The 21,399-nt window shown below is 37.9% G+C and overlaps 1 protein-coding gene across 2 annotated transcripts in view; it reads left to right on the top strand.

Annotated features, from left to right (window-relative positions):
* MMS22L (MMS22 like, DNA repair protein) overlaps window positions 1–21,399 on the top strand; it is a 95,722-nt gene that overhangs the window by 32,265 nt on the left and 42,058 nt on the right. Inside the window, exons 11-14 of one of the 2 annotated variants that reach the window (XM_065056556.1) lie at window positions 590–652; window positions 5,419–5,538; window positions 5,958–6,184; window positions 8,549–9,058. In XM_065056556.1, coding sequence (XP_064912628.1) covers window positions 590–652; window positions 5,419–5,538; window positions 5,958–6,184; window positions 8,549–9,058 — 920 coding nt within the window. The remainder of the gene's footprint in view (window positions 1–589; window positions 653–5,418; window positions 5,539–5,957; window positions 6,185–8,548; window positions 9,059–21,399) is intronic. The other variant, XM_065056557.1, reaches the window with a different exon arrangement.

Raw genomic sequence — 21,399 nt, 5'->3', positions numbered from 1 at the left:
CAAATGGATGGTCATCTGTCTTCACAACCTCAAGAATGTGAATTATGGACCATATTTGAGCTACCCTGTATTTTTTTCTATCTGTATAGGCCATTACTATGTGGCCAACTCCTTATCAAAATGGGCAAAAAAATCCTTAATGTTTGACCTGGGAAAAATAAGTTAGAAGTGTTTTTTTTTTTTTCATTGAAAATGAAAAAATGTGAAAGGTGAGATTGTACCTTTTCCTTCTTCTTATTCCTTATCTTCCTTTTTAGAGAATGTTAAAGAAATAAATTGTAAGACATATTGCTTGTACTAATCAAAAATGCCTGGATGTTTTGACTCTTTGCTAAAAGTGAAGGTTGAAATCACAAGAGTCACTTAAACCAGTTTAAATTTCATACTCTTTATTTGGTTTTGACGCGTGAATTTTAGGACAGATATCAATTACATTCATTAAAAAGCTGTTTTCAGTGATGACTACGATATGCTGTCATTAAGTGAAATATTTCTGGATATCTCTTGCCTGCTTATTTTCCTGTTAATAATAAATAATTCCTATGAGGAATACAGATGCTATTTCATGCTGATAATCATTATTTTTCAGAAGCAGAAGGAGTCAAATTGGAAATTTGTGGAAGAACTCCTTAAAAAATCCACTGATGCTCAAGTAAGTGTGGAAAGGAAGAAATAACAAACAAGGAAAGTGTCAGGGATGCTTTCAGGAAAAGACAGGGCATGAAACAAAGTTCAACTAACAAGTGTATTTTTGAAATTCTAGTGTTTTTATCACAGGTAAATGAATATCCTTGACATAGCTGAACTATGGCAGTATACAGTTCCTTCCTTGTTAGCAGTTACACTTGCTTTAAAGTGGTTGCGCTTGACGCTAAATTGTCAGATAAAGGAAAAAGATAATTATCCTGGAAGGGTAGGTATATGGCTACTCTGACAAGATGTATTCAGAATAAGAACTGGATGCTTAGAAAATGTAAACCAGATACTGAATGTAAGGATATCAAGTTGAGGAGACATGATGAGGGAGATAGTCAGTTGCATTGAAAATTCAGCTATATCCTCATCACAGCAGGAAGGTGACTTGCCTTGCTGAGCAATTTGTCTTACAGGCTTGAATCAAACTCTTACTGATAAGGTTCTAGTTTCTGAGCACTCATTTCATACCTTATCATTTTTCTTTCTGCAGAACTGTTAATGCAATGCTTTATGGCCCAGAGGTCAGAACTGACCTCCTTTTAAAATGCTTTTAAATATGCTGTTCGTCACATTTTTAAATGTTATGTTGCAGCTCTGTAAATTTGTCTGAAGTTGCATGGTACAAATTGCAAATGCTGTATCAGCAACACCTATAAAAATAATTTATTTAATTTGTGTATGCCTATGACAAGAATAAACTTGTTTATTTTTGTATTTGGTCTCAGAGGAAATAAAAAAAAATTGCAAAGTTTAGTTGTTGAAAGCAGAAGAGGAATTGGTTCTTTATTATTATTATTATTATTATTATTATTATTATTATTATTATTATTATTTATTATTACTGCCTTGATCATGCAGTAGCAATAGCTGTGGGGGAAGCTGGAGTATGGAACAATACTTGTTACAAATACAGTTTTTACAAAAAGATATTTTGTAGTTGTTAGGAAAGTTGAAACAATAGATAGGGTATTAAAAGTTTGAAAAATCATGTTATACATGAACTCTAGCATTTGTTTATGTAGTCTTTCAGCTTTAAAGGTTAACTCTTTTTGAATGATTTCACAGCATATAACTGAATAAACATACTGTGCATATACATTAAAACTGTAGTGATGTCATCACTTATTGGATGCTTACCATTCTGTGAGAGAAACTGGAGAGGTTAAGATGAGACCAAAAAAAACCCTGTGAATACCTTCTTAGCCACCTTCCTGTGTTGCGTCTTCTTTATGTCAGCAACCTGAGAAACAGTAAGAGGCTACTCGTAGTTACATTTTTCTTCAAAATATTCCTCTTTTCTTGTGAATATTCAAAATAATAAACAAAGATTACTCTGAAGTTGAATATATGTAAATTATACAGCTTTCTGATGCTTCTGTTAAACAAGTATTGTAGACAGTTTAGAAAGGCAGCTAGGTGGCCACATTCAGATTTGAATGAGTCAATCATGACACAGTAATATGAGGCAAATATCTGTTTTAATTTCCAAGGGCAACCACTGCTGGGATTAAAACAAACCCTAATTTGCCAAGGATGTGTTTGCAACTACTACCAACTGTTTAAGGAGCCATCTAATTAATTTTCTTTCTTATTAGTTTGTTATTTTTTCTTATATTATGGAATCAACAGCCTGTAGGAAATGCTTTTTGGAGAGCATTAGTCCCTATATGTGCATGCATGACTGCATGTAGGTACTTTTATTAAAAAATGCATCCTGCTTCCTACCCCTGCTCGTCAACCATCTTGGCAATGTCCAGGAAGATTTTTTTTTTACCAGGAGATGTGTCCATCTCCTGTGTTGCTCTGTCAGTTTCATGTGGCCACTCTTACCTTTTTATTATCCTTTTGTGTCTCTACTGTCTGCCGAGTATTTTTGAGACCAGAAAATGTAGGAATGAGAAGCACAATGAGATATCAAAAAGTCAATAAATAACGTGGAGAAGCAGGAAAAGACAAAAGGAAGAATAGGGCTCTTTGAACAACAGGACAGTACTGATGATACTGCCCACCAACACTTGGCTTGAGTTTGTTAGTAAGTCCTACCTAAACCATCCTTTTCAGCATATATCCTCTGTTACTTGTACTGGAGGTGCACAGCTGTGCAAAATAAGACTAAATGATAGTGCCAAATCACTCATTTGCAAGAGAGGGAAGGAATTGCTGGTTAGAAATCTCATTTTAAAGCATATAAGAGCTTAAATACTACTTATGTTTAGTACATAATATTTCCATTGACCTCATAATCCACTTGTGCTTGTTGCTCCCTAACTTCAAAATCTTGTAGACTGTACATGTTTGGATGGAGAATGGCGGAGAAATGGAGATGAAATCAAAAATTCATAGTTATGTGTGTTCAAAAGCATCTGAAAAAGGTGCAGATCAGATATTTGCAATGTAAATTGATAATCTCTGTCCTACCAGTAACTGTTAATTTCTCTTCATGTAAGCTTCAAATGCTGTGTTGTGAAAAGATGACTTAATAGGCACTGCTGTAGATGTGGATTTTGAGAGTAGGGGAACATCATGAAAGCTGAGAAAAGAATGGTCACTTTTGAGAAATTAGCAGAAGTTGGAGTTAGCTTTGACATCCTTAGGACAGCTAAGTACTGGGATGCAAAAATGACTAACTAATGCTAAATCTGCAGCATTTTTTGGTAGTTTCAGTGAAACCAGTGAGTTTAGTGATCCCCAGCACAGAGAGGGCAGCCCTCACGTGAACAGCAGAGAGCCTGAGCCACTCTCATCCAGCACATGCCTGATGCAGGAGGTGGTAAAGACTTCTGAGGAAGGTGCCCCATGTCCAGGTGGAGGTGGCAGAGGGGTGGGTGCTGCAGTGCCCTGTCTCCAGGTAGGAACTCCAGCTTTCTAAGGACATAGTCAGCCTCCTTCTGAGCAAGGAGGAGACGTGAAGGTGCTGTTCAGGGTTCAGGTTAGGTGACCAATGGACATGGGAAGCAAAGATGCTGCGAGCTGTAAATATTGCTGGAGCAATAAAGGATAACTCGGCAAGTGCAGAATGCTGCTGCCTTGGATATATCCTTTCAGATTCAAATAGCTGAGAGACTGGTGACTTTCACAGCCAGAAATTGCTCTTTTTTTTGTAGTTTTTAATGGATAGGGTTTAAGACAATTGCTTTTGTGAAAGATCTCCCATCTGTATCACAAAAAAAGGACATGTATGGGGAAAGTGGTTACATGAGGTATTCCCTATTTGTCTTGTAATTTGGATTTCTGTTACTGGGCTAATAACAAAAGTAGAGCTGATTTACAATTCTGTTTGTACTACAAAATGAAAATTGTTGTACTAGGAATAGCTGTATTTGTATAGTAGGCAACATCAAAATGACTAATTTTATGGATTGTCAGTGTAAGATGAATTTGTGTTTACAAAGTTTTATTGTAAGTGAGAATCAAAAGCTTTTTTGTTTGTAAGAACTAATAGCAGTCTGTCTCTTTAGACTTCTCTCATTTTAGAAAAGAAATGCTTGGTGGTTTTTTTTCTGCCTCAGTTTGGTTATACCTTTGCTATATTTTTTTTAATCTACTCTAAAAGAGATACAGAAGCATTTGTCGGATTTCTAGGAAACCAATTTTGTTACTTCAGTAGGAGGTCATAAGAGAAATGTTTAGATATTAGTATCATTTTTATAGTATCTGGTGTTCCTCCCTTCTGCAATAAATTAAAAGCTGAGTACCTTAAGAGTTCTGATAGTATTTCCAGCCATGCAAGAAACCATTTTAAGCAAAAGAAAAATGAGAGAATCCATTAATCCCAGGGATATTTGAAGTCTGGAGAACTCTTTCATATTGAATTTCAGATAACGCCTTCGGAACTATCTTGTTTTTGGAAACTGTTCTAAACCTGTCCTTGTTGAACAGATAATTAATGGTTAAAATTGAAGCTGCCCACAATACCATGTTTATTGTTGAATTAAACTGAAGCAGTCATTGTTTGTTGAATTAGATTCTAAATATAATCCTATGCACAAATTACAGCTTTAAGACTAAGCATTCTCTTTCTAAAGGGTACATGTTTTGGTGTGTTTTTTGGTTTGGCTTTTTTTTTATACATCTTCTGTAACTGGCTTGATCTTTCTAGAGAAATAGATAAGTTCATCTGCAGTTTTTTTGTTTTATATCAAGACTCTTGCTTTTATTCATTAAAAAACCCAGGAACTGTTGAAAACGTCTGCAGTTCTGTCGCTTTTTTTGTATAAGATTGTTTCTGGGGAAGACTGCTGATTTAATTGTAAATGTCATTTATAAAAGAAATAGAGGATCACCATTCATTTATAGGCATTTTTATTATATTTGAACTATTACTCTGTACATTTTTTAATCAGTCTTTTGAAGAGTTTCTTTCCTATTCTTTTTCTGTTTCTAGTGCTTTTCTATTGTTTTACATAACGTCTTGAATATATAATTTTCTATGACAAATGAAAATGCCTTTTCAGGTTTCAAGTTGTTTTAGAAATACGCCACTTCAGAAGCCACATGCCCTGCATTAATTGTTCATGAGAAGGCAGACATGATTAGAAGTTATTGTAGATGATTGTTGTAATTGTTTACAGTGTTCTGAGAAAGTGTAGCAAATAATGTTTTCCACATGAATGTGTAGACAGGTAGACATAAGTTAATGAGTTACAGCTTTTTTTGTGTAGCATTGAAAATGGAGGGGAAAAAAAGCAGCTCCTACAATAAACTTTTTGTTCCTTTATCAAGAGTGGTGTGTTAGAGGAACACTTACGAATGCATCTTCAGTGCTGTTTGACTCTGTGTAGTTTCTGGGACTTGAACCTGTCTATTGTCAGCATACTCTGGGATTATTACAGCAAGAACCTGGTAAGTAGATGAATTTATAAAAAAATGTAGAATTGCCTGTGGATGGTCCTTGATTTTAAGCTATTAATTCTGATTCTCTTCTAATCAAGCTTGACTGCCATACTTCTGTAAAACTGATTAGTCAATGGCGGTATCCCTAAATTTGATATATTTAAGAAATCATGTTTAAATATATATTATGGCCCATTACATTATGTCACAATAGAATGAATTATAATACATTTTTACTCTTACTTTTTGTCAGAACTACTGGTTATAATTTCATGTAAAAACACTTTGCACGTAGTTACAATGCTTTTTTTTTTTTTGAGTTTGAGGAACATTCCTTTTATTTGTGTGAAGGATTGCATCTTATTACCTTTGGAATATTAGCCTTTATTGTTACTTATAATGTTTTCTGGTTGTATTTACTCTTTTAGAACAGTTGCTTCACTGTTCCTTGGCTTGGTCTGAAGGGTTTGGCAAATATTAGTAAAACTTCTTTGGCAATGCTCGAGCTGGCAAAAAGTTGCTGTTGTGAACAGCAGATCCCCACCCTGTACGAGTCCAGCAACAGTTACTTCATTTTTCTCAGCATTTTGGCACAGCTGATGAAAGAAGAGGCAGAGAACGGTGGTGTGCATCCTTGGAAGCAAATTAAAGGACGGTATGGCTGCTATTTAGTTTGTCTCATGGCGTTTAGTCAGACCGCATGGCCTTTCCAACCACATGCCAAAGCAAGGTGGGGGGTCACTGTGCTCATGAGAAAGTGAAGGGGATGAGGAACCGAGGATGATTCATAATTTGAATAAGGCAGTTGTTCCCTGAAGCTTCTGCTGCCAGCTGAGGCTGTGACAGGGTCCACGAGCTGGGTCCAAGAATCACCTTGGCATCCATAGCCTGTGAAGATTTACTTCATCCCATAGGCCAGGACTTTAGCACACTGGCAGCCTGTGCAGTGGTACAACCCCATTGCCAGATAGGTAATGTAATTAAAGCACAGAAATTCTGTTTGGGCTGCAGGTAAGCCATGTGTTGTCACAGAGCATGCAGACTGGCTCTTGCTAGGCCTCCAGTTTCATTTATATTTTCTATTTCATGCTTTCCAAAATTTCTCACAATATTTTTTTTTTGAGGATTTGAATTTGTCATTTAATTTTGAAACATTATTTAAGAGAGATGGTCAGTCATGATATAAAAACCATAAAATATATATGCTCTAAATCAATTTTGATGTTTTATATACTTACTGAATCCTTAAAGCTTATAGTAATGAGATTGTACTGATCATTAAATGTGCTAATTTTTTTTTTCATTGGGTATAGGAGACTTAGAATTAGTTTTGGTTTGGGTTTTTGTTTAAAAAATATTAATAAAATTAATAAAAATTTTACTAAGTACTAAAATTTTTGTATGCCAGTAATATGTAAAAATGTCGACGTACACTTCATGAATGAGTTGTAAAGTTCAGGTTTAAAAGTTACGGCAACTGTATAGAAACAAGTATGTTGTTGGATGCTAAGTCACTGTCTTGTTTTAGTTGGTAATTTTAATTAGCCTGCTCTGTTTTTGCTGAAAACAAATTATACCTACTTTTTGTGCTATTGTAGTTTGTTACTTCCCCTGATTTAAGAGGGAAAATAATAATACACAACAAATAGTGTGTCAGTCTGCTCAACCAGTATTCATCATTTCTACCTTGAATAAATCAGTTACACAAGTAGCAAAATTTAACAGCCTACAGCTATGATTTTAGGATGAACTCTGTTTTCAGCAGCTAACCAAGCATTAATTGATGCATGACAAACATAAATGCCTGTCAGTAGTAATTTACTACTAAACAACATTAATTGGATTTGCTGTAATTTTTGGTGGATAAATTTGATAACCTCAGCACCATTTCCAACTGTTTTTCCATGTGACAGAATAGAAAAACAACATTTATGGATATTTAACTACTGTATGTGGAATGTACTTTAAAATAAAGGTGGAGGATACACCCAAAGTTTTAAACACACAAATGAAAAAGCTGAGCCATTTTCATCTTACTCCTCTCTTGTGGGGAGGAGTAACTTTATTTTAAACTTTATTTAAAAGTCCAGATCTGAGCAAAGGTCGCAGAAAAAATATCTATATAAAAAGATTTCTGCTTTTTGTTAGACACTTCAAAGCTGCAAAATACCAGTGCTTTTCCCCATCAGCTATGTATGACTTTAGCATTGTCATGTAAGGAACAGAGCTTTAAGTTTAACATCTTCCTGCTGGAGAGAGGTTTCTCTCCCAAATGCCTCAGTTTCCCTGTTTTTTCCCAAACCTGTAGTCCACACTCCATACAGTAGGTGTGCCATACAGGTCGGTACGCACTTTGGCAAAGGACTGTGGAGAAAAGGAGCTTTCCGTTAGAAATCTTCCACCCCTTTTACCGCAGTGATGGTCACACAGGTGACCCTTCGATTGCAGCAGCTCAGGGTGTATAACGTAGGAACAGAAGTCGGTAGCTAAAGAAAAAGGGTCCCTGCTCATTTTTGTTTTTAATTTTCTTTGTGCCACCTGGAAATAATGGAGTTTTAGGAAAGAAGTTCTACAGGAATTGTTTGCTGTAGCTGAGAGATTACACTTAACAACAAATTACTTCATTTCCTAGCAGCCATCATGGGCTAAGTTTGATTGATGGGAAGGCATAGAATGGAGGACACCCATCACAGAAAAAGTAGAGAGAGTCTGCTCATAACTTTGTGCTCAACTTTGTACTAGAGGTTGGAAAAATGGGAAGGGTTAGGCTTTACTTGGGGTTGAAAAATCTTAGTGTATATCTTGTATTAGGAGCAGAAAATGCAATAGTATGTTTTTTCCAGTAGCCAAAAGCATAGAAGAGGGGAGGAAAAAAAGGATATTTTAAATTTAAGGGTTATTGGAAGAGGATAACTGCAAACTAAAAGCATGAAAATACAATTTTAGTCTATCAAGCAGAGAAAATTGTATACTCTAAAACCTTCCTGGGTTTTTTGTTTGTTTGTTTTTTTCAATGTAGAATTTATTCCAAGTTCCATCGGAGGAGAATGCAGGAGATGACAGAAGTGGGGCTACAGAACTTTTTTAACCTGTTCCTCATGCTGGCAATTGTTGCAGAGACAGAAGATATAGTGAGTCGAGTGTTGGATCTTTTGGATTTCCTGACTCCATCCTCCATCACCATGTCTCAGAGAGCTCTCATCTGGAGAGGTCATTTTGCTTTCCTTTTGATTTATGTTGAGAAGAACATGGACATCAGTGTCCTAGCTGAGAGACTCTCAAATGCTTTCCGTGAGAAGGCAAAGGAGTTTTTAGTAACCAAAAATGACTACACTCAAAGACAAAATCTCTGGACTCTACTTTCAACCTACATTGATGGTGTTCAAGAAGTGTTTGAGATCAGTTGCTACTTGAGTCTTTCTGAGGAAAAGTTGCTAAATGATGGCTTTACGATGCTGCTGCCTGCTTGTCGAGGAGCTGAACTGAGCATGGTCCTAAATTTTCTTCAGGTTGTTCTAGCCAGACTTCGGTAAGTTATTGTGCATATAGACTGGCATACTGTTTTTGTGTTTAGTGCTAAACTGTAGTTCATATTAATTCCTTACTGAAATGAAGGAAAAGGAAAGAGAAATCTCTGGAGGATTATGAATGATATTTCAAAAATTCACCAACACCTCACTGCATTCAGCATGTTAGAAATGTTTCGTTGCTATTTTAGAACACTAGGTTTGACCTCCCTGATATTTTGTTACAAATTTGTGGCTGTGCAAAAAGTTACACAGCTGTTACTAATCTTTCAGGCAATACCATATTTCTTTTGGCACATGAAGTTTCAGAACTAATATCTGTACTAAATTACTTCAGTTAGGGAGGGTTTGTGTTGTGGGTTATTGTTGTTTGTTTGGGGTTTTTTGCTTGGTGGTGTTTTTTTATTTTTTTTTTTTTTGGTTGTTGATTGGGGTTTGGTTTTGTTTGTTTGTTTTCTTTTCAGTGAATCTTTTTCAGACTCTTTTTTTCCTCTTTCACCAAGGTTGCAATCAAATACATCAGTTATGGAGATATAAATACTTGTCTGTGGCTCAATAGGCAAGAAAAAAAATCATATTTTACCACTGCCAGGCAGTTCTGCTTTGATGTACTAGTTCAGCTTTCAGCATCCACAATGCCCTTCAATAAGCATATTTTTGTCTCCTGATGCTTTTGAGTAGTAGTCTTCCAGTTTGAAGGCCAAACTGCTTTTTTTTTTTTAATAAGATATTAAGAGGCACCAATTGATCTGCCAAATGTACAAGACTGAAATATGTGGAAGGAGCTGTGGAAGACAGCATAATAGGAATAGTGAGGCCTGTATGCAAGATCTCTCTTTAACTAGGTTCTTTGTTATTGTCTAGTAGTTTGACTGCAGCTGTCAATAGCTTATACATCTGAAGACAGCTGTTTTTCAGGCAGTCTTTTGAAAAAAGATGAAGCACAAAACTAAGTTTAGTTGATTTATTATTTATTATTTCAGTTCAACTGAATGTATTTACTGGAATAAATTGGAGACTTCAAAAATACTTTGACATATTCTCCATTAGCTAATACACAGCATTTCTTGAGTTGTTTTTAAAGATAAAATAGGGAGAAATTTGAGACTAGCAAAAAACTTGCTGGTTTCATAACCTGGCATTATTTTGAAGCTTTCCAGAGCTGGGGGTTTTGTGGCCCTCCTGTAATACAGAGATGGGGCGTAGAAGTTCATTACAGACCTCAGGTCATCACAGACAAGGTACAGCACAGTATCTGTACTGCTTCTTACAAAAAACAGGTCTGCCAAAATATTCGAATTACCAACTCAAATGCTACTTGGTATGAGAGACATTATCAGAGCCTTGTTTTTAACAGTTCTGTATTTCATTGTCTGTATTTATACATTTGTTTAGTGTTGCCTGCCTATTTATCCCGTCTACAGAGAAGCTTAATTCCTTAACACTTATAAGACACTTAGATCTTTATGTTGTATGGAACTGGAAAGTATTATGGGTTCTCTCTCCCACTTTGACAGACTCCCTGAAAATAGTCCTCTGTTTGCATACAAGTGAAACAACACTAAAACCACTTTCTTGGTTCAGAAGATTTGGTTGTCTCTGTACCAGCCAGATGTTAAACTATTACTGGCTTAAGCAGACTGATCAGGCCTGGTCTGTCTGCAAACTTGCATAGGATGAAATGGCTTAACACTGTTTTTTTTAAATCCAGGAAAATGTAAGACAGTAGGCCTTTCATAAATGTAATTTTTATTTACACTGCACTTTAATAATTTTATAACTCTGTGACAGGGAATTTACAGGTAGGAAGGAAGAAGGATCACTGATTAAAGAGAGAAGCAGCTCTCCTCTAGGCCGTTAGGAAATAATAACTTCATGTAACACTTTCTGCTAACCCTAGATGATGGCTCACAGGAGCATTCTTTATTGCTGATTAAGTAGCATTACCAAAATACTGACTTGGTTACATCAACTAAATGCCTTAGTATTTAAAGCTTAAAATTTCAAATAGCTTTAGCAGTACCCTTTTAATGTATCCTGTTGGATTGCTAGAATCACATTCCAGATTTCCCAGTTGCTTTTATTTGAGGATACTCTAACAGTGGCAATCTTTCATTTCCAGAGTGAGGTGTAACCAAAAGCTCTTCTTTAATTATAGCTATTCATGCTTCTATGGTTAAGGGTCTGTCAGCATTTCCATTATAAACCTTTATTTTCAAGGATTTGTAACATGGCAGTGAAAACTTGCTCTGGGCTAAAACTTGGCATACAAGGTTTTGAAAGTGCACTTGTTTTCTTTCTTTATTCTTAAAAGGCAACTAAAACGAGACCCCCACCTTCATCATTTTTACACTACTGTGTTTTAAAATAACCCTTTCCAGATTTTTCTTGTGTTTTTCTTGTCTGCTAGAAAAGTACTGGTACCTTTTCATAGTTGCAGTTACCTATGCTTAGACTGTTCTAAATAAGTTTTTTTAAACCTTTTTTTTTTAATCATTATGATAATTTTAGTGTCCATAGATTTAAATAGAACTATGACTTGGCAGGATAACTCATTATATTAGCTTTTGATATGTGGTGAGTGGATAATTGGAAACAAGATGCTACTTGCTGGCACTGCCAAGTATTTGATCTTCATAGTGAGATTCAGTATGAAGTGTAAGATTGTGTTTTAATACAGTCTCCTTTTTAAAAACATATGTAAAATAAACAGTAAACAATCAAGAAACTCCACAAAAGCACTTTCTTCCTATGTTTACTTGGAGCATACAGCTTCCAGCTCAGACATACGTTTTCCTTCATTTTTTGTTTCTGTTTTTAAGCAGTATTTTAGAATCTTTATTTCTTTTTTTCATCTTGTTTAATGAAAGGTAAATGCAGAATTCTTGCCCATGTGTGCTTTCATTAGTTCCAAATATCTAGCATTACCTGTCATCTGAGTGCCTCATAACACAAAAAGAAACCCTAGGTTAATAAAAAACACAGACATGTAATGGACTTGACAGAAGGCACTGTAAAAATGGGCACAGATAAATCTGCCAAGTGCCTGGAAATAGTAGGCTCCATCATTGCAATATGTTATTCTTAAAAGAAACACTTGAAATATGTTAAAATGTCTTTTATTGTAATCAAGGTTTGCTCTGACATAAGCTTTCTTTCATTATCATCATCCTGGCATTTGGGTTTTGTAGGATATTATCACTGAGTTACAGGATTATACAAGTACATGCCCAGGTGTGAAGCCACTGCTGTACTCAAGACATCTTTGCTTCATTTCAGGGAGACTTGCTACTGATTCCCATAAGAGAAATAGCAAGTACCACAAACCTAATAACATAATAAATGGTAATTTTTAAAAACAAAAACAATCCTTGGGTATTTATGCCTATTTGTTCTGCCAGTGTTGAAGGGCATGAAAAGTTGTTGAAAATTTCAGTGTGTAAATTCCATAAGCTCTTCAGGAATACTAATCAGCTGAACTTGTCTCCAATTAAAAGTTACATTAATAACTGGGCCATGGATAACAGCAGAGCCAGTTGTTTTTGTCTGTTAGAGTGTGCCTAGCTTGAGGTTGTGAGAGAAATCACGATGGGAATGGATTATCCAGTATATCTTTGCTATGGAAATGTACAGTTATTTGTAATTTTTTTTTTTTTTTTGTGTTATACTTGCCATCAAAACAGCCTGTGGGAAGCTTTCTGAGACCAACAACAGCTTTTCTCCCCCCCTCTCTCTTACCATGTAAATCAGCAGATAAACTCTGGAGAAGAATAGAAAGGTCCTCCCTACTCCCTCCTTCTTTTCTTCCCCCACAGGGGTTTTAGTGTTAGTATTTGTAAAATGCATTTTCAGATGTTGAACTTCTGAAGAATGTATCTAGAGGAGTTTGGAAGAGCATGAGTCTTCTCTTACCCATCCCATCTCATGAGTATATTTATTGCTACTGGCTGTGATGTCCTGATAAGCAGAGAGTGCAACTCTGTGACTAAACCACTGAACCACAAGTCAGAAGATCTTAGTTTGGCACTGAGATCTCCCAGGCTTAATGAATGACCATTAGAAAGTAATTAAAAGTTGCTATAAACTTCATTTACATGTGTGGAAAAAGGACACAAGTCCTTCACTTTGGACTTCACAGCAGAGCTCTTACACTTGTGGAGCAAGCATGCCTTGCTGTGCTAACTTCACCTATGGTTTAAAGTATTTTTTGGGGTGTTTTTGAAGTTCAGTTATTCCATTAATGAAACTGAGGTTTGAATGAGTGTGAAGAAAATCCAGTCTCAAAATGCTTTAGAGCATGGGAAGCAAGCACAGCTTTACAATATAGCAACGTTTTGAAAAGTCTGCTTTGTCTAAATCCTTAGAAATAATCTTTTACCATCTTCTGTGGGAATACTGGATGCGTCCTTAGCCACCGTTGTTGCCTTAAGATGTGGTTCTGGTATAAAACTGATTTTATTTTTATTATTTTTTTTATTATTTTTTTATTTTTTTTTTTACTCTTTATGTGGCATTTTTAGTCTGGTTGTGTGTGGTTTTGTTTTGTTTTCCCAGGATTTTTTTTTCGTCTAAAATAATGTTTTATATCTTTGTCCCTTGTATTGTGATCTTTAAAGATGATGAGCTAAAACTTATGTTATTTTTATGTCCTCTGCTCTGAGATTATTACTATACAAAGGAATAGAATGAGATACAGTGTGCCTTGGAGTTGTGTACTTAATTATTTTGCTTATAGAAAGTTCCTGTGTATGTCTAGCATTGGTTCAGGTTTGCAAGAATATGAACTTCCACCTCTCCCTGTCTGTTTTCTTGAATCAGTAGGAGGCCATGTGAGAGCGTGGGGGTGGTTAGTAGGTCAAGAGAGGTTCTCCTGCCCCTCTACTCCGCCCTGGTGAGACCACATCTGGAATATTGTGTCCAGCTCTGGGCCCCTCAGTTCAAGAAGGACAGGGAACAGCTGGAGAGAGTCCAGCGCAGGGCAACAAAGATGATTAAGGGAGTGGAGCATCTCCCTTATGAAGAAAGGCTGAGGGAGCTGGGTCTCTCTAGCTTGGAAGAGACTGAGGGGTGACTGCATTAATGTTTAAAGATATATAAAGGGTGAGTGTCACGAGGATGGAGCCAGGCTCCTCTCAGTGACAACCAATGATAGGACAAGGGGTAATGGGTTCAAACTGGAACACAAGTGGTTCCACTTAAATATGAGTAGAAACTTCTTCTCAGTGAGGGTGACAGAACACTGGAACAGGCTGCCCAGGGGGGTTGTGGAGTCTCCTACTCTGGAGACACTGAAAACCTGCCTAGACACCTTCCTGTGTAACCCCATCTAAGTATTCCTGCTCCAGCAGTGGGATTGGACTAGATGATTTTTCGAGGTCCCTTCCAATTCCTGACATTCTGTGATTCTGTGAGAGCTGAATAATTGATTAAAATCAATTTCATATTGGTGTTTAAGATGTAGTAGAGAGCATCTGCCTTAGGAGGGCAACAAAGCTGGTGACGGGGCTGGAAGGAATATCTTGTGAGGAGCAGCTGAGGACTTTGGGCTTGTCTGCTTTGGAGAAAAGGAGGCTGAGGGGTGACCTCAATGCTTTACACCTTCCCAAGGAGGGAATTTGGAGAGAGAGGTGCTGAGCTCTTCTCCCAGGGAACCAGTGAGAGGACATGAGGAAATGGCTCAAAACTGCAGCTGGGGATGTTTAGACTGGACATTAGGAAGTATTGTGTTACCAAGAGGGTGGTCAAACACTGGAACAGGCTTCCTAGAGAGAGGTGGTTGAGGCCCCAAGCCTGTCAGTGTTTATGAGGCATTTGGACAATACCCTTGATAATTTGCTTTTGCTATGGTCAGCTGTGAATCGATCAGGCAGTTGGACTTACATGATCATTGTAGATCCCTTCCATCTGAAAAATTCTGTTCTAAAATCACTTTAAGAACAAACTGAAGCAACAGAAGCTGTCAAAGGGCCTTCTAATTCTTGATGCCCAAACAAAGGCAGTCTTGCTAGCCACTGAATGTGAAGAAACTAAAGTTTAGTACTCAGACATCAATCATGAAGATGAACAGCTCTGTGTCCCCTGTGCTACAGATTGAAACTTTTCTGTGTTTCATCTATGGTATCCACTCTATCTACCAAAAATTAATCCACATAAGCTTTCTGTGGCCTACCTGACAGCAGTACAAGACTTACTGTTGTGAAAGAGTAAATCCACTAAAAAAAAAGAGAGTAAAGTCATATGCAAGTATACTGAAAACCTGCTGCTTGGGACCCTGCAGTTGTTTAGAGAAAGATGTGCTCCCTGAAGGACATGAAGCACAGATTTGTTTTCTGATGGAAGTGTCTCACTTTTGAAACTATTTTCCCCAAATTAACTTTCCTCTCAGTTTTCCTTCTTTCATTCTTCACACGGGGTGTGAGAATGGCTTTTCATATGGAATATTTTTTTTTTTGTTGTGGATGTTAAACAAAGAAATACTTTTGCCAGTAAAACCATTATATACGAGTAGTCTTCTAATCTCTTAATTTTGATTGTTTCTTCGTTACCTTACAAGATATATATTTCTTCTCTCTTTAGGATATCTCTTGTCAGATTTAAGGCTTATTTAAAATGAAAAGAAAGCTGAAGCAATTTTCTTTATTCCATTTCAGTCTCCTAAGGCCTATTTCCCCCTGGTGAGCTCATAGCAACAGGGGGGTTTAAGGGAATTCAGCTTTCTGCAAATTAATGTCTCACATCATGAAAATTCAGGACTTTTTTTTTTTTCTATATCTTGAAAAAGTAATACAGTGAGTGTGAGTATTATTTCTTGCCAGCGGGTGGAAGATGAATGATTTTGTCACAGTTTTACTGCTTGATGAGCAGTGTCCTGAGGGTCAGGCTTAAGTCTGTGTCACTATGCTGCTCATTACTCTTGAGCTAAATAAGGGCTGATTGGATCTAAATTGCCTAGCACATGGGCTGCAGATGAGCTCAGTGAGTAGGGGATGACCTGCTATTCAGGCTGGGAGTAACCCCGGTGTGCAAATGCTGCATTAGAACACCGTGGGAGAATGAGAGGCTACCGACCGCTGCCAGCAAAAGAAATCGAAATGTAAAAACTCTTTGATGCTGCAATGTTAGAATTTGAAATGTAGGAAGTGACAGGTTGATGGTACTTATCAGCTTTGGCTGGATTAGAGAACAGTGTCATCTTGCCTATATAATGACAGAAGAATGAAGCAAGCTCCCAACTACTTTGCGGTGCCAAGCTGCTGCTGTCAGAGTCAATGCTGCCTCCTACAGACACTCTGTGCTGGAGGATGGAGAAAGCAAGATGGGTAGCTGGCTCGGGACAAAGTTCTTGGGCTCTCTAGCACACCAAAGTATGCGCGTACTCTGTGCCTCTGCCCATCTGTTCCCATATGTTTGTGGTCTCTTCTTTTAGCAGGGAATCGCAAACCTGATTGATAAAATAGCAAGTGTACATTTTGGGACAAGAGCAAGCCACTGTCGTCTTCCGGAACACTCAGATGAGTCTTCTACCTGTGCTGGGCTATGCATGTGTGTGTCTGCTTCACACAAAATATTTTCCTTTGTAGTCTTCTCTCCATCACTAGCCCCTATGAAAGGAGGTGATATCTGGAGAGGAGAATTAATTTGTGCCTGCATGTTTTAAAGAAAGCTGACCTTTAAAGAGGAGAAAAAAAATCTGAACGAACTCAAAGGAGAATCCTTATGCTAACTGAGTGCACAAATATACTTGTCTTAACGGCAGAAGACTAAAAGCAAGGAAAGCACCTGCCAGGTGCTGAAGACAACACAGACTGTAGTAGTTTGCACAGATCTGAAAGATTCAGTTCAGTGGTTCAGTAGAACAACCTTTTGGGTTCTGTTCCCTCCACCTGCATCACTGGTGCTGCAATGTTGATAAACAGGCACTTGCTTCATTTTCTCCAAATTGGTTTCAGATTCTGTTACTGACAGCTGTAACCCACCAGCGTCAGCTTCTCTTCCTACTAACTTATGGGACTACCTCACCAGCAAAAGCAATCTGATGATTGCTCTCATGAAACCAGTGACTAAATGAAAAGTAGGGATGAATCTAAATACTTTGTGTTTTCTGTTTACTCTTTTCTACTTTTGTTTTCTGAGTATATACCATTTGATTCTTCTTCCCCTGAGATGCTTTTGCTCATGATGAAATTTCTTCTGGGGCATAAAACAACTTCCAGTTTACTTGTTTCTGGGCATTGAAACAAAAAAGAGAAAAGAAAATAGCAGCCTTACAGGTATAAATAGTTTTTCGGTAAAATGATGTGAGTCTACAGGAATGACAGAAAAATTTCATAAAGAATGTAATTAGTGTGAGGCTTCAGTGTCACTTGTATTATCTTAGTGTTATCAGCATTTAATGTTATCACTTCAGATCACTGAAAATGAGGAACTATTTAGCACAACTACTTGTAGTAGATGAAAATGTATTACAGAGTTTATCTGATTTGTGGACAAAAGTTACGGGATATTTTTCTATGTTCAAATGGAAAGCAGAATTTAAAATTACTTGGGTATTCTGGAAAAAAATGTTGTCAGCAAGAGGAAATAGTGAAGGCCAAGTACTGAGATTAGGAAGGAGAAATGCTAATACAACACATGGAATGCTTGGCATGGCAGCCATACTGTCAAACTATGGGGAGGCTGTATGTACCATGAGGTGAGAGAAACAAAGGGGATCTCCACATCTGGGGTTGGTTAGAGTGAGGTGGCTGCCACAGCTGTTCCCTGTCTGTCTGTCCTAGCCCTTGCTCACGGCCCTTGCTCACGGCCCTTGCTCACGGCCCTTGCTCACGGCCCTTGCTCACGGCCCTTGCTCACGGCCCTTGCTCACGGCCCTTGCTCACTGCCCTTGCTCACTGCCCTTGCTCAGCACAGGTGGCTGCATGGCCCAGTGTTTTGTCCCTGCACCAGGCCAATTTCTGCCTGGCATAGAGAGGAAAAACAAAGTTGTTTGTGAATGGCGGTTCAAATGGATTCTCTTGTATCTTAAAAAGGGATTGGAGGTGGGGGTGGTACTTACATTTTTCACCTCTGTTTACATGTGTGTTAATTTGCACGGATTTGTAAGACCATCGTGGCTGGAAGAAAATTTGATTGAAATCTGTGTATTGGCTAACTTTTAACAGTGACTTTCTGTCATGGATGTAGCTTGTGTGGTATTAGGATGCAGGACTTAATATGCATCTGCTTAAGAAAAAAATAAAACTAAATATCATTTTGGGATGTGTTAATAAAACTTCTGCAGGTGAGAGAAACTGCTTATTCTGTCTCTAGCTGTAGTTCTATATGCAGTTCTGGACATGTCATCTGAAAATTGTAGAGAGTCACAGGAGTGAATGATGGGAGCAGGATGTTTGTAGAAGTTTGATGGAACTGATTTTAGCTAGGCAAGGTTGAGGGGAGACATGCTAGAAGTTACCCAGTGTGTAAAAGGATGTTGCAAAGAAGACAAGTTGTCTGCTGTTCTCCACACCCGAGAAGAAGGAATTGGCTTAATTTGAGGCAGAAGTTTAGTGTGATTATTTAAAGTAGACTGCAAATGTTGACAACTGTCAGGCTGCAAGAGAGAGTTGTGGAATCAGATTTCAGTTTTTACTTTTTAAACAATGCCTTAAACAAACACTTGCCAGAGGGTTGTCTTTGTAAGCTTACCAGACTGCTGAGATGAACTCCCTAAATGACTCTTGAGATGCTACCCAGCCCTTCACTTATATTTCTGTGATTTGATATTAAGGAGCGCTCAATACAGCTGGTGATTGATTAGCACTGATGCTTCCTAAACAGTATTCTGTGCTTTTCCTTACAGAACAAAAACTTGGTGAAATCAGAGGTAAAGACACCATACCTGAAACTATAATCTGCCATAAAATTTAACTTTGGAAACCTGTTATTCATTTTGATTTGTAGTATCTGCACTCTTTTGGTTTCATCTTTCTACTGGGGGCAGAAAAAGTTGAACCTGTTTAGTGATTTGGTATCCTACTAGTTTTGGGTGGGAGTGTGAGGGTGGCTCATGCTGTGTGTGCAGTACAGTGGCTCTGCTGAAGAGGATGCTGGGTTTTCGGTGGTTTTGTGTTCAAGTCTTGAAATCTGTCTAGAAGACTACTTTGAAAGTGCTTTTTTAGACCTTTGCTAAAGAAAGCTAATTGATATAGGGCATATTAATGTGTATTGTCACATTTTATTTGGCTTGGAGCAAGTCCAGGTGCCATTAACTGCCAATGTCTAAATGTTCCAGCTTTCTTTTCAGTGGTACTGAACCAGAGACAGTGAAAAGGTGCCCAATGTGAAAAATGAGCCCAAAACAGTAGGCCACGCTATCCTTCCTGCAAACAAAATGTACAGAGTAGAGCATACTTTGCAACAGGTACATCGTGCATCACCTTATGTTCCTCTGGGAGTCCCTTCCTGACGGTGTTACTGGGAGGAACAAGTAGAGAAAAGTAAAAGCAGCTTGTGTTTTACTTAGTTCTCTGACACACTGAAGGTACCATGTGTTCTCTCCCTTTTTTCACAATGAGAAGGCCCTGTTTATCCCTAATTGGGGTTAATTAAAGCCTTAGGGCAATGCTGAGACCCTGCCAATGGCTGGAAGGTACAGACATAATCAAGGCTGCAGCCCCTCGCTGTGGGGAATGGCGAGGTAACCCCAGGCTCGTCACAGGCTCCGGTAACACAGATGTGCTAGTTCTTTCTGAAAATATGTGTGAACTTTGACAAATAGTTGGGTTCGTTTATTGGCTTCTGGCTGCTATGAAAGAATGGTATGAAGTCTCTGATTTAATGTGCGTGCTTGCAAATGCACGTTAAGCGGAAACCTTCTGGTTCTCTGTACGGCAGAGCAGGGACGCGCAGCCTCGACAGCCATTGTGAGCGCGGCGGGGCGGCCGCTGCAGCGGGGACGTGCCTCGGCTTTTGTTGAGGGCCAGGAGAAGGGAGGAGCGGGCAAGTACGTGTGTGCTTGCCAGGACGATGAGTTTTTGCTTACTGCTTTCTGCAGTCTTGCTTTCCTTGCAAAAAGTCAACTGTGAGGATTAAAGCAAATATTTTCAATGGCATTCTTTGTTTTCCTGGACAGGAATATATTGATTAGCTATTGGTGGTGTGCATTTGAAAATACTTCAGTAAGTGTTCCACCTACCTACCTACCTAAAATACTTTAAAGCTGCTGAAGGTTTCCTCCCAGGGAATTCCAGTGATTCACACCACACCTATTTATTCAGGGGTGTTGTACAACAGCTTGATTTGGGGAGGAAATGTTATGTGTGTACACATTCAGTGTGTTAAAGTTATGTGGAGTTTTGGTTTAAGTGCGAAGATATCAGAAAGTAAAGCACTGTGATCACCTGTTAAATAATAATTAACTATAGCACAGCCATGATTATCTAAATGTCGTATGGAAATTGAAGATATTCAGGCAATCAAGGGATTTTACAATGTAATTATTAGACATTGGGGAGATGTGACCCTGTTTAGGGTAACAGGGAGTTATGGTTAATTGATGTTGGCATAATCAAACTTTTACTGTTTTATTATTTTGGCACCCTAGGCTTTGCAAGAAAATTTGTGCATGTGCTTAGAAAAAAGAAACCTCAAACATATGAAAATATAAGCCTAAAAGTGAATCTTGAGGTTATGCTTGCATTACATTGCTGTCCTGAATTACTGCTATGATTATAAGTGGTGAGAAATCTTTTATATTGTCTGTAAATCATCCCCATTTTACATCATAGTGAAAATTCAATACCTCTTGATTCTGGGGTATTTTGTATAGGTATCTGTTTTCCTAAGACATCAAAAATAACTAGTTTTTTTCCAAGTCAAACTGCAAAATTGAAGGTGTTTTTTCCTGCAGCCAAGAAATCTTTGTTTTCTTTCTCGAAAGAAGACCTTTGATATGTGTACAGTCTGAGCATTGTGACAGGAGATACAGTTAATGCACTCCTCCTTGAGCTTCATTGTCTTCAAGTTTAGAACGTGAGGACATAAAACAGAATTTCCCTTCATTAGAGTTCATTATGAAAGGGTTTCCACTGCACGTCTGTGATACTAAACCTCTGGAATTTCTAATAACTCAACCTGCCCTCTGGAAGGTTTGAAGATTAAGTATACTGTTGCGAAAGTTTTTATCTTGCTCTTTCCCCTCCACCCCCACTTTTTTCTTCCTCTTCCTTGAAACAGAGTAATTTCTGAAAACTCTACAGCAATCCTATCTCCATGTAAATTAATACTGTAAATTGTGCTGCTGGTGAGGGTGGAGGGAGTAGTAAGAGTGGGTGGGGGGAGAGAAGAATTAAAATCATTCCAA

Source organism: Columba livia, chromosome 3 (assembly GCF_036013475.1).
Source record: "Columba livia isolate bColLiv1 breed racing homer chromosome 3, bColLiv1.pat.W.v2, whole genome shotgun sequence".
NCBI lineage: Eukaryota > Metazoa > Chordata > Aves > Columbiformes > Columbidae > Columba > Columba livia.
Note: the sequence above shows the minus strand (reverse complement) of the source record. Positions and strands in the feature narration are given on the sequence as shown.